Source organism: Anomaloglossus baeobatrachus, chromosome 1, assembly GCF_048569485.1.
Source record: "Anomaloglossus baeobatrachus isolate aAnoBae1 chromosome 1, aAnoBae1.hap1, whole genome shotgun sequence".
Taxonomy (NCBI): Eukaryota; Metazoa; Chordata; class Amphibia; order Anura; family Aromobatidae; genus Anomaloglossus; species Anomaloglossus baeobatrachus.
Genome location: NC_134353.1, coordinates 467,165,957 through 467,179,348, shown reverse-complemented (window position 1 = coordinate 467,179,348; position 13,392 = coordinate 467,165,957). Strand labels below are relative to the sequence as shown.

The window sequence follows — 13,392 nt, the reverse complement described above, 5'->3', positions numbered from 1 at the left end:
CCGAGTCCCCTACATTGCTCCACTCCATACTGAGGCCACCCATGCTGCCCCCCTTTTCCATACTGAGGCCACCCATGCTGCCCCCCTTTTCCATACTGAGGCCACCCATGCTGCCCCCCTTTTCCATACTGAGGCCACCCATGCTGCCCCCCTTTTCCATACTGAGGCCACCCATGCTGCCCCCCTTTTCCATACTGAAGCCACCCATGCTGCCCCCCTTTTCCATACTGAGGCCACCCATGCTGCCCCCCTTTTCCATACTGAGGCCACCCATGCTGCCCCCCTTTTCCATACTGAGGCCACCCATGCTGCCCCCCTTTTCCATACTGAGGCCACCCATGCTGCCCCCCTTTTCCATACTGAGGCCACCCATGCTGCCCCCCTTTTCCATACTGAGGCCACCCATGCTGCCCCCCTTTTCCATACTGAGGCCACCCATGCTGCCCCCTTTTCCATACTGAGGCCACCCATGCTGCCCCCTTTTCCATACTGAGGCCACCCATGTTGCCACCTTTTCCATACTGAGCTCTCACACTGCCCCTGTTCATAATGAGCTCTCACAATGCCCCTGTTCATAATGAGCTCTCACACTGCCCCTGTTCATAATGAGCTCTCACAATGCACCTGTTCATAATGAGCTCTCACACTGCCCCTGTTCATAATGAGCTCTCACAATGCACCTGTTCATAATGAGCTCCCAATGCTTCCCCCTCCATACTTAGGCCGGTTTCACACTTGCGTTGTTTTAACGCAAACGGAATCCGTCACTAATGTAGTACAGTTCATTTATTTACAGTTGAAGCGTGACACCACGCGGATTGTGTGTTTCATGCAGTACCTGCATGTGTCCACAAGATGTCGCGCTTCCACTGTAAATAAATTAACTGTACTGTATGTGTGACTGAACCCGTTTCCGTTAAAACAACGCAAATGTGAAACTGCCCTTAGTGAGTTGATACACGGCACTTCAGGGGTGGGGCACAAGGAGGGTCCAAAACCGTCTCAAGTAGATGTAGAAACTTGGCTCTCAAGATCAATGTGAATAGTGTTTTTTTATTGTGAAGAACTTGTAGGAGCAGCACGAGACCAGCATTGCCACATAGACAGTGGTGGACACCACGTCACACCCAGCTACACTGCTCACCACGCTACTATACTCTCTGAGGACCCTCTGCACGCACGCTAATGAAGGTCTTTTGAACAAAATATCTGTGCTTGTGCTGGTCCTACAAGTTCTTCACAATAAAACCAGTATTCACGTTGATCTTGAGTGCCAAGTTTACCCCTCTCCATACTGAGCGCCCCAACATACTGAGTCCTTACACTTTTCCCCATTGATTTTGTCCCTTGCACTATCCCTCACTCTGTAATCCCCCTCTACAGCAATAACCTTCCTAAACCCCCCCATCTACAGCAATAGGCCTCCTAATCCCCAGACTATAGCCTCTGCCTACCCCTCCCCCACAAACATCACGTTATGGCCTCTGCCTGCCCTTCCACCACACACATCACTATAGCCTCTGCCTGCCCCTCTCCCACAACCATCACGCTACAGCCTCTGCCTGCCCCTCCCCCACAAACATCACGCTATAGCCTCTGCCTGTCCCTCCCCCACAAACATCACGCTATAGCCTCTGCCTGTCCCTCCCCCACAACCATCGCGCTATAGCCTCTGCCTGTCCCTCCCCCACAACCATCGTGCTATAGCCTCTGCCTGTCCCTCCCCCACAACCATCGCGCTATAGCCTCTGCCTGTCCCTCCCCCACAACCATCACGCTATAGCCTCTGCCTGTCCCTCCCCCACAACCATCACGCTATAGCCTCTGCCTTCCCCTCCCCCAGATGCATCACGTTATAGCCTTTCTGTGCCCCTCCCCCACACACATCACTGAAAGAAAATGTCCGTAGACCTTGAGAGCTAAGAAGATGTTGTAGACAATCAGTCTTTGCTTGGAACGGAAGTTTTTTCCGAGATAGCAACAGAGCAGATAAGACAGGTTAGCGGCAGGATGACACACGCAGGTGTCTTACAGAACAGCAGAATTAGCAACAGATGAAGAAGTGGGCTCCCCGATAGGTGTGTGGGGGCTTTTATACATGTTAGACAAAGGAAAGCTCATACTGCAGAGAAAGGCGTACACATTAGAAAACAAAGAATATAATGATACATCATGACATTATTTACGAGCATTGCGGTAGAAACTTATCAGATCCCTATGGGCCTCCATGATACTTTTAATTAATTCAGTAATGTTGTCATGGCTGGCATCTCTGATCCCTGAAGGCGCCTCTACTTCACATAACTCTTCAAACACTGACCACTCTATTGACAACTTTGTTTCTTTATCAATTCAATATACCTGCTATTCATGACTACACATCACCACATCACCATCTATCAACTGACGCAATTGTATTCTATTCAAATCAACTTTTTGGAACTTTTTCTTATACTTGCTTATAATACTGATGTCTCCTCTCTGGGGGGGTAGAACTCTAGCCAATGCATCTCATTAGCTGCAAAGTTAGTTTGCTTAAGTCTGCCGAAGATGGCTGTTAGGTACAACATGGCTGCTCAGCATGTTATGGCTGACTATTCTCTAACAATCACGTTATAGCCTCTGCCTGCCCCTCCCCCACAACCATCACGCTACAGCCTCTGCCTGCCCTTCCCTTGCACACATCACTATAGCCTCTGCCTGCCCCTCCCCCACAATCCTCATTAGGAAGACCTGCACCTTCCCTATGAATCTTCAGCTCTGCGAGCGATTACCTGCTCCTGCTGCCCTCCTCCTCTTCCTCCTCCTGCTCCTCTGGTGTCCATCGTTCCTCTCTCGGCTGCGGTGAGTGATCTCTCCTACTCCGTGGCATCTGAAGCATTGGACGCCACAACACGGAGCTGATTGGCGTGCGCCTCTGACCCCGGAAGTGCAGGCGACAGCACTTCCGGGGTCAATCATCTCTCTGTGCCCGGCGCTTGGAGTTTATCTGTATTGTGTCTTAAAGGTGCAGATACAGATAAATGAAGGTGCGAAACTCCCGCCCGCTTCCCCACCGAAAGCACAGTGGATTTAATCAACTGTCTAACGGAGGGGGAGAGAATGAGTAAAAAAAAAAAAAATTATTTTTTTTTTTGCTGCCAGAAGGTGCCGCCCCAGGCACCAGACCACAGGTGCCTAGTGGTAAATATGGCCCTTGTTGGGATGGTGTTCTTAGGCTTCAAAATTTCTCCCTTTTTCCTCCAAACATAACGATTTTCATTATGGCCAAACAGTTTAATTTTAATTTCGTCAGTCCACAGGACATGTCTCCAAAAATTAATGTAATGGCGTCTTCTTGGCAAAGTGGTCTTTAAGTCCATGTTGATAAAGTACTTGTTTCACTGTGAATAATGGTAGTCCTACCAGCTTCCGCCAGCATCTTCACAAGGTCTTTTGCTTTTGTTCTTGGGTTGATATGCACGTGTCTGACCAAAGCAGATTCATCTCTGGTACACAGAACCCTCCTCCTTCCTGAGTGGTATGATGACTGGACATTCCCATCTTGTTTGTACATTCATATAATTGTTTGTACAGATGAACAAGACACCTTCAGGTATGTGCAAATTATACCTAAGGATGAACCAGACTTTTGCAAGTCCACAATTCTCTTCCTGAGATCTTGGCTGATTCCTTTTGACTTTCCCATGATGCTACACAAAGAAGCAGTGTGTTTCAGGTGTGCATTAAATACAGCCACAGCTGTGTCTTTAAATAACTCAGATGTTGCCAATAAATCTATCAGAAGCTTCCAAAGACATGAGATCATCATATGAGCTGTCCCATATTGTTTAAAGACATAGAACTCTTAAGGGCCATTTACACGCTGCGACATCGCTAACGATAAATCATCGGGGTCACGGTGTTGGTGACACACATCCGGCGTCGTTAGCGACATTGCAGCGTGTGACACCTAGGAGCGACCTTAAGCGATCGCAAAAGAGTTAAAATCGTTGGTCTGTAACACGTCATTCATTTACCAAAAATTGTTGTCTGGTCAGTAGCGAGGTTGTTCGTCGTTCCTGCGGCACCACACATCGCTACGTGTGACACCGCAGGAACGACGAACATCTCCTTACCTGCGTCCACCGGCAATGAGGAAGGAAGGAGGTGGGCGGCATGTTCCGGCCGCTCATCTCCGCCCCTCCTCTGCTATTGGGCGGCCGCTTAGTGATGTCGCTATGACGCCGAACACACCTCCCCCTTTGAAGAAGGGATTGTTCGACGGTCACAGCGACATCGCTGAAAAAGTATGTGCGTGTGACGCTGCCGTAGCGATAATATTCGCTATGGCAGCGATCACCAAATGTCACACGAGCGACGGGGGCGGGTGCTATCACACACGACATCGCTAGCTATCGCTGGTGATGTCGCAGCGTGTAAAGCACCCTTTAGTAAACTTGTGACTGCAGAAAGGAACAAAAATGTCTTAAAACATTCTCTCTCATTATTCTGGCATTTTGGCAAATATAAATAACTAGCTGTAGTACCCGGCGTTGCCCGAGATAGTAACAAAGTGTCTGTCTGTCTCCCTCCTTCTCTGTCTGTCTCCCTCCTTCTGTGTGTGCGTATCAGTCTGTGTCTCTGTTTCGCTGTATGTATCTGTCTCTGAGTGTGTGTCTCTGTGTCTACGTATCTGTGTGTGTGTCTCCGTGTGTCTCTCTCTTTGTGTGTGTGTGTGTGTCTCTCGCTCTTTCTCTCTGTGTAACGGTCTGTGTGTCTGTCTATCCACTGACATCATATTACCTCACACATAAGCTTCTTATACTAAGAATGTCCTTCGTTGCCTATAGCAACCAATCAGAGCTCCTATTAATAACCTAATAGCTCGCAGCTCTATTGACTTTAATGTGAGAGCAGGTTTTTTTGGCGAATAACTGTAAAGCGCAAGGTTAAATTTTCCCGTCAAAACGTAGTCTATGACGTTCCCTGAGTCACATGGGGTGTCTTTGCAAAATTTCGTGATTGTAAATGTGACGGTGCGGATTCCCTATATTATATATATTTGCCTTATTCTGTCTGTCTTGCTCCAAAATGACGTCATTACAGTGTCAACCGTCGCCACACCGCGCGCACTAAAGAGTCTGCGACCAATGGCTCAGCTAACTGAACAGCCCGAACTACGGGCCGACATGACGATGCCCGAATCTTTTCCCCGCACCAACACGGAGCCCCGACTCCCCAGTGAATGCTGCACCCCCGGGAGCCTACACCGGCAACCCAGCCGACACATACCCACCGCTCGCCTCCGCCCCCGCACACATTACCCCACTATGCTCCACACCGCCCCTCACTCCGCCCTCCGCATGTATACACTGAACATCAACACATTTCTATTACTATCATATTCTTCTTTTGCTACGCTTGCTCTGCCCTCTACACCCCAGGATATTGACTTTGGCTTGTACCTTTGCCTGACAATCCATTTGTCCCTTTTTCCCCATGGTACTTCTTTGTCTGAAACATGCCTACTAACTATTATCTCCCTTATGTTATTAGAGCACACTCTGCAATTGTGAAAGAACCTTGCCTCCCTTTATGCATTTCGGTTGTCCTATGTGACCCGCGCCATCCAGCTGTAACCATTGATGTATGTTCTTTCCCTACATGTACATTTTTGTAAATATTTTTGTATTTATCCTGTACATATTCTATGTCCCACTTGTACATACATGCACTCATTTTGTCATTTTTCACACCTTTTCAGGCAACTACCTTGAGAAAGGCTCTACGCCGAAACGTCGGTGTTGCTCTGGTTAAGGTTCACTTTTGCAGTGTGTCAATAAATCCACTTGCATCACAAAAAATTCTCTTGCTTTCATTTTGAGTGCTGGGGTTACATACTATTTATGACTCTTTTTCCCCTAAGCACCTAAACTAAGTGGTTGAGCCTGAAATTACCATTGCCTTATACACCGGCAACCCAGCCGACACATACCCACCGCTCGCCTCCGCCCCCGCACACATTACCCCACTCGGCTCCACACCCCCCCTCACTCCGCCCTCCGCATGTATACACTGAACATAAACACAGACACACATGAATAGTCACCTGTCCCCAGCCATGCAGTCCTCAGCTCCATGGCCCCACTTGGCTCCGCCCCTTGCACACATTACCCCACAGCATGGGGGCACATGTCAGGATGGTGGCTGCACCAGATGGGGGCACATACCAGCATTGAGCCACATCACAGCATCAGCATATTTTTACTTAACTTTACACTGTTCATGGCCTTCTTTCATTACAAGCCATGGACATCATTAAACATTAGACTCATCTATTAAAACTGTTCCTTCTGTTGTTTGTCATTTTAAAACCAATAAACAATTATAAGAATATTAAATTAAACCTAACCCATCCAGTCCATTCATTATCTTATTATTCAATCTGCTAACCTACATACACATTCTAGACTACCCGATACATTAGAATCGAGCCACCTTCTAGTATAATTATATATAGCTTTATATATTACATTTTAGTAATCCAAATTAATATGAAACAGGAAAGGTATATTCTTATTTAATGTCAGATAGTGAGAAAAACCTGCAGATGTGTCTTTTTACATATTGTATGTAAACTTCTGGTTTCAACTGTATAGCTTAATTAGACCCCTCAATGTTCTTCTAAGGATATGTAGCAGATTTTCTGCATACAAAACTGCATGTTTTGGCAGGAAAAATGCGGCAGAAAAAAAAGCATGTTTTTTTTATCACATTTGCACATGTTTTTTTTATTGCGTTTGCACAATTTTTTTTTCCCATTCGTTTTTTTTAGTTATGGCGATCGCCGCCGGCTAATGTTACAGCTGGGTGCCCGCTCCGCTTCCGGTAGTTTAACCCCCTAAATACTGTGATGAATGCGATCACAGCATTCAGTAGGCAGGGAGAGGAATCGCTTACCTCTCCCTGGCGGTCGGGTCCCTGCAATGCAAGCCTCCTGGTTACTGAGCTATGGATCACCTCACACACTATGCCGGATACATGGTGTTTGAGGCGAAGTGTCAGTGCGGCGAGATATAATCCACTGTGGTGATTGAACTCTGCAGTGGATTAGATCAGACACAGGAAAAAATGCTGAAAAAATGGACATGCTGCTGCTTTTTTCTGCACCAAAATCTGCAAGAAAAAAATCTGCAACATACGCACAGCAAGTCAGGATTCTCATAGACTTTGCTGGGTTCGTGTTTCCTTGCAATATTGATTTAAAATCTGCAAGACCTAAACACATGAAAAAATGCATCGTGGGCACACAGCCTAAATCTGAATTGGTCCGTAAAGAAACAGGCTTTGTAAATTTCTTATGTAAATGAGGAATTGCTGTCAGCCTTTATTTTTCTAAGGCTATGGGCACACGTTGCTTTTTTTTTTTTTTCCTGCATTTTTCCTTGCAGACTTTATACCGTAAATACTGCAAGGAAAAACACATCCCAGCAAAGTCTATGAGAATCATGACTTGCTGTGCACATGTGGCAGATTTTTTTCCTTGCAGGTTTTCTTGCAGAAAAAAGAAGCAGCATGACAGTATGTCCGATATAATCCCCTGCAATGCTCGATCACTGCAGTGGTTATATCTGTCAGTGCTGAACTCGCCGCACTGACACTTCGCCTCACACATCATGCAACCAGCCAGCATGGTGTGTGAGGCTTTCCGTAGCTCAGTAACCCAGGGTCGGGTCCCTGTGATCCCATTACAGGGACCCGATCGCCAGGGAGAGGAAAGCGATCCCTCTCCCTGCCTCCTGAATGCTGCGATCGTATTAATTGCAGTATTTATGGGGTTAAACTGCCGGGAGTGGCGCGGGCAACCCTCCGGGCAGTGAGAGCTGGATGCTGGCTGTAACATTAGCTGGAAACCCTGTGGTGATTGCGGGGGTACAGCACAGGAACCCCTGCGATAGCCGTGAAAGAATGCGTAAACACATGTGCACATACCCTTACAACCTAACAAATTAAAATGATGCAGATGTAAAGTAGACATATGGGAAATGTTATTTATTTATTTATTATTTTGTACAACATGACTAACTGGTTTAACAATATTGAAATTTGCAAAATTGACAAAATGTTTGCCAAAATTCCAATATTTTCACAAATCAACACAAAAAATATCATCCTAAACTTACCACTAACATGAGTTACAATACAAGTGCATCTCAATAAATTAGAATATAATCAATAAGTTAAATTATTTAAGTAATTCAATAGAAAAAGGGAAACATATATTATATAGAGTCATTACACACAGTGATCTATTTCAAGTGTTTATTATATAGAAAATGGGTGATGAAGCAATTCCTTCAATTCAGCCACTTGTGTGTATTGACTTTCACTTCAGGGTACGTTACGCACTGCGACATCGCTAGCGATGTTTAGCGCGATAGCACCTGCCCACGTCGTTCCAGCGATATGTGGTGAGCGCTGCCGTAGCGAACATTATCGCTACGGCAGCGTCACACGCACATACCTTGTCAGCGACGTCGCTGTGACCACCAATCAATCCCTCCCTCAAGAATTGAAGGAATTGCTTAATCACCCATTTACCGTGACTAAAAAATTACAAGCTGAGGATTTAACTCCTGGCATTTTCATAAGGGAGTGGAAGAACTTGCTATTTTGCCTGTCCCAAAGATGAGGTTTAATCGCAGATGGCATATCTGCTTCAGTGAAACAGAGAGAGACACAGCTATTAGAAAATAAAATTCTTCTGGCAGCTGTTTATGTGGACCCAATTCATTATATACTGCTTGATGATCAACAGCTTACTAAAGGAAAATAAGCATAAATCATTCAGAAAAGAAGGAAAAACAGGGCACAGCTTTCAGCCAGCAATTAGTGCATATTTTCACCTGTCTCGATTAACGAGACCAACGTTCGCTAGTGTGGAACTGCCACAAGGGGTGCACCTCACGGGATAAACTGAGAAGCAATATAGCAAAAAAGAAGAGCAGAGGGCACTCACCGAATGAAAGCAGAAATCTTATATTTAGTTTTCAAAATGGAACAGGCATAAAAGGACAGAGGGGAGAGAGACCGACCACCCACAAACGACAACGGTTTTGCACCGGCAGCCGGCGCTTTGACAAGTCCCTAGTGACTACGTCAGTTCCTCACTGTTTTAAGGGTGTGGACTCGAAGTGACGTAAGTGTATTAAAATCAAATTAGTTAAGAACTAAACATATTCAAAAATACAAAAGAAAGTGCAAAACAAACATTAAGCAAAAATTCAAGTACATAGCAAAAGATTACAAAAATACAAGCATGTCGTTCTTATCATTTAGACCAAGTGGTCCCATTGCTTCACTTTTTATGATCAATCTGAATTCTTGTTGTAACAGCAATTTATTTGTGTCACCACCTGCGGCCGCGGGAGAAACTCTTTCCAAACCAGCAAACATTAGAGAGTTTTGATCACCAGCGTGTTTCTCATGCACATGCTTTATCTGGGTGCACCAATCCCTGTACTTAGGGAGTTCAGATGCTCCCTAAATCTGACGAACAAGGGTCTAATTGTTTTTCTAACATGAAAACGACCGCATGTACAGAAAACCACGTAGACGACATAATCTGTCCTGCAGGATATACAGTTAGTTCCAGAAATATTTGGACAGTGACACAATTTTCGCGAGTTGGGCTCTGCATGCCACCACATTGGATTTGAAATGAAACCTCTACAACAGAATTCAAGTGCAGATTGTAACGTTTAATTTGAAGGTTTGAACAAAAATATCTGATAGAAATTGTAGGAATTGTACACATTTCTTTACAAACACTCCACATTTTAGGAGGTCAAAAGTAATTGGACAAATAAACCAAACCCAAACAAAATATTTTTATTTTCAATATTTTGTTCCGAATCCTTTGGAGGCAATCACTGCCTTAAGTCTGGAACCCATGGACATCACCAAACGCTGGGTTTCCTCCTTCTTAATGCTTTGCCAGGCCTTTACAGCCGCAGCCTTCAGGTCTTGCTCTTTTGTGGGTCTTTCCGTCTTAAGTCTGGATTTGAGCAAGTGAAATGCATGCTCAATTGGGTTAAGATCTGGTGATTGACTTGGCCATTGCAGAATGTTCCACTTTTTTGCACTCATGAACTCCTGGGTAGCTTTGGCTGTATGCTTGGGGTCATTGTCCATCTGTACTATGAAGCGCCGTCCGATCAACTTTGCGGCATTTGGCTGAATCTGGGCTGAAAGTATATCCCGGTACACTTCAGAATTCATCCGGCTACTATTTTCTGCTGTTATGTCATCAATAAACACAAGTGACCCAGTGCCATTGAAAGCCATGCATGCCCATGCCATCACGTTGCCTCCACCATGTTTTACAGAGGATGTGGTGTGCCTTGGATCATGTGCCGTTCCCTTTCTTGTCCAAACTTTTTTCTTCCCATCTTCTGGTACAGGTTGATCTTGGTCTCATCTGTCCATAGAATACTTTTCCAGAACTGAGCTGGCTTCATGAGGTGTTTTTCAGCAAATTTAACTCTGGCCTGTCTATTTTTGGAATTGATGAATGGTTTGCATGTGAACCCTTTGTATTTACTTTCATGGAGTCTTCTCTTTACTGTTGACTTAGAGACAGATACACCTACTTCACTGAGAGTGTTCTGGACTTCAGTTGATGTTGTGAACGGGTTCTTCTTCACCAAAGAAAGTATGCGGCGATCATCCACCACTGTTGTCATCCGTGGACGCCCAGGCCTTTTTGAGTTCCCAAGCTCACCAGTCAATTCCTTTTTTCTCAGAATGTACCCGACTGTTGATTTTGCTACTCCAAGCATGTCTGCTATCTCTCTGATGGATTTTTTCTTTTTTTTCAGCCTCAGGATGTTCTGCTTCACCTCAATTGAGAGTTCCTTAGACCGCATGTTGTCTGGTCACAGCAGCAGCTTCCAAATGCAAAACCACACACCTGTAATCAACCCCAGACCTTTTAACTACTTCATTGTTTACAGGTTAACGAGGGAGACGCCTTTAGAGTTAATTGCAGCCCATAGAGTCCCTTGTCCAATTACTTTTGGTCCCTTGAAAAAGAGGAGGCTATGCATTACAGAGCTATGATTCCAAAACCCTTTCTCCGATTTGGATGTGAAAACTCTCATATTGCAGCTGGGAGTGTGCACTTTCAGCCCATATTATATATATAATTGTATTTCTGAACATGTTTTTGTAAACAGCTAAAATAACAAAACTTGTGTCACTGTCCAAATATTTCTGGACCTAACTGTAAATTGTTTTTATCATATGTAATATCCCGCCTATTTTGACAGTTTTACTTTGTAAATGTTGCTTGCAAAAAGAGCATGTCCCGCACCTGTAATTACTGACAATAGTTGATTTTTGCAACCAGTTTGTTTTTGGGGCAAATCTCTCGTGGACGGAGACATCTCCTAAGTTTTTATTCCGCCTATATGTGATAGAGGGTTTGTTTTTGGCGACTGGTTGCAAATCCCGATCTTCCTGAATCAAATACCAATTGTTCATAATCGTATATGCTTATCCATAGAACTAAACCTAAAATTAAACCTAAAACGATGTGTCCCTCTTTTTCCCTCTCATCAACTTGTTCAATAGTTTTTTTTCTACTGTTATTTTTTTCTTCTTTTTTTCTTATTGGCTCTATCAAACGCATTTCTAATTAAATTTGGCGGATGTTTTCTTTGGACTAGTCTCATTTCTAGTTTTTCTGATTTGTTGCAAAAAGGTTTTTTTGCTCGCTGTTAATCTGTTTTAATCTTAAGAACTGACTATAGGGTATTGCTTTCTTCACGTGTGGTGGATGATGGCTATCAAACCGAAGCCGCATATTTACTGCTGTGTCTTTTCTGAACATTTCTCTCGTTTATTTTGTTATCTATAATTTTTAATTTAACATCCAAAAAATCTGATTCGTCAGCTCCAAAAACACACTTGAAAAACATCCCGTGCCAATTTTTTTCATTTGGTTAGGAACTGACGTAGTCACTAGGGACTTGTCAAAGCGCTGGCTGCCGATGCAAAACCGTTGTCGTCTCTGGGTGGTCGGTCTCTCTCCCCCCTGTCCTTTTATGCCTGTTCCACTTTGAAAATTAAATACAAGATTTCTGCTTTCATTTGGTGAGTGCCCTCTGCTTTTTTTTTTTTTTGCTATATAGGAAAAGAAGCTCTGACTGAGTTAGCAGTTAGGATGGGTGGCCTACAGGACTGCCAGACACAAGAGGTCTTGGGGCCTGACAGTGCTATTGCTGCCGTATCTTCATCCTCATCAGATGAGCAGTTTAACTTTGACAAGTATTTGGATGACATGGAGCAGGCAAAGTGTTGCCGCAAGAAAAAAGATTTCACTCTGTCTCCTATAGCAGCAGATTGACCAGATTTCAGCAACATTTTTTACTTGCTCTCAAAATAGAAAACTTCAACCATTCATCAAAACTGACTGTGCATGAGGCAATTCCTTTTTATACCCGGAAATTGTTAGAGATGTTGCCCATGTGGTTACGACTTTGCCTCCAACCCAAGTTAGTATAGAGAGGTTGTTCTCTAGCCTTAAAATTATTAGGTCAGATTTGAGGTCATCTATGAAGGAGGATCTGATGGAGGCAATTCTATTTCTTACAACAAATTCATAGACTGCACAAATTTTATTATAGTTTTCTTGTGTTCTAAAGTTGTATTAAAATAAATATATTTTATGTTCTATCTAAATATCTTGATTATTGTACCATAAAAATGATTAAATATCTGATGTTCACATTGTACTACAATAAATTTTTCACTTAAATATAAGCAATATATGTCGGAGTCGCAGGTTTGGCTGACCGACTCCACAGCCCTGGTTATAATGGGTAGATTGGTATTCATGCAAAAAATGGATGCAACACTGGTATCTCAATGAGGACTAAAACCTAGAGACGTTTGGCACCACTTCATGCATTCTGTTAGAAAAGTGGTTGTATGGGGAAATGTCAATAGAAATGCACTCCAGTCTGTCACTACAATAGATTTCTTGCTTTGGCGCACGCCTCCTATTGAATTTGGTATGTTTTATACCAGTGCACCTTCCATCAAGACTGGCATTCAAAATGTCAGTCTCGATGAATCGGGATTTATATACTTTGTTAAGCAAAAACTCAAATCTTCCACAGGTTTCCAATGAAAGATCCTGACCGTTTGTCCAAATGGGTTCTGGCTATACGACGTAAAGACTGGAATCCTTGTGCATCCAGCAGAATCTGTAGTGATCATTTTACCGAAAATGACTACATGATACGTCCAGGAGCCATGGTCCCTAGGCTACGCCTGGACGCAGTGCCTTCTGTATTTGATGGATTCCCAAATCACTTAAAAGAGCGACTTGAAAGAAAAAAAACT

The 13,392-nt window shown here is 44.0% G+C and overlaps 1 protein-coding gene across 3 annotated transcripts in view; it reads left to right on the top strand.

The window, feature by feature from the left end:
* The window catches only part of LOC142243036 (uncharacterized), a 129,397-nt gene that overhangs the window by 23,256 nt on the left and 92,749 nt on the right, over positions 1 to 13,392 (top strand). For all 3 annotated transcript variants that reach the window (XR_012724297.1, XM_075314546.1, XM_075314557.1), the window contains exon 3: positions 13,167 to 13,392. This exon is cut by the window's right edge and continues 69 nt beyond it. Coding sequence is in view for 2 of the 3 variants with exons in the window: in XM_075314546.1 (XP_075170661.1) it covers positions 13,167 to 13,392 (226 nt within the window). In the remaining variant the exon portion in view is untranslated. The remainder of the gene's footprint in view (positions 1 to 13,166) is intronic.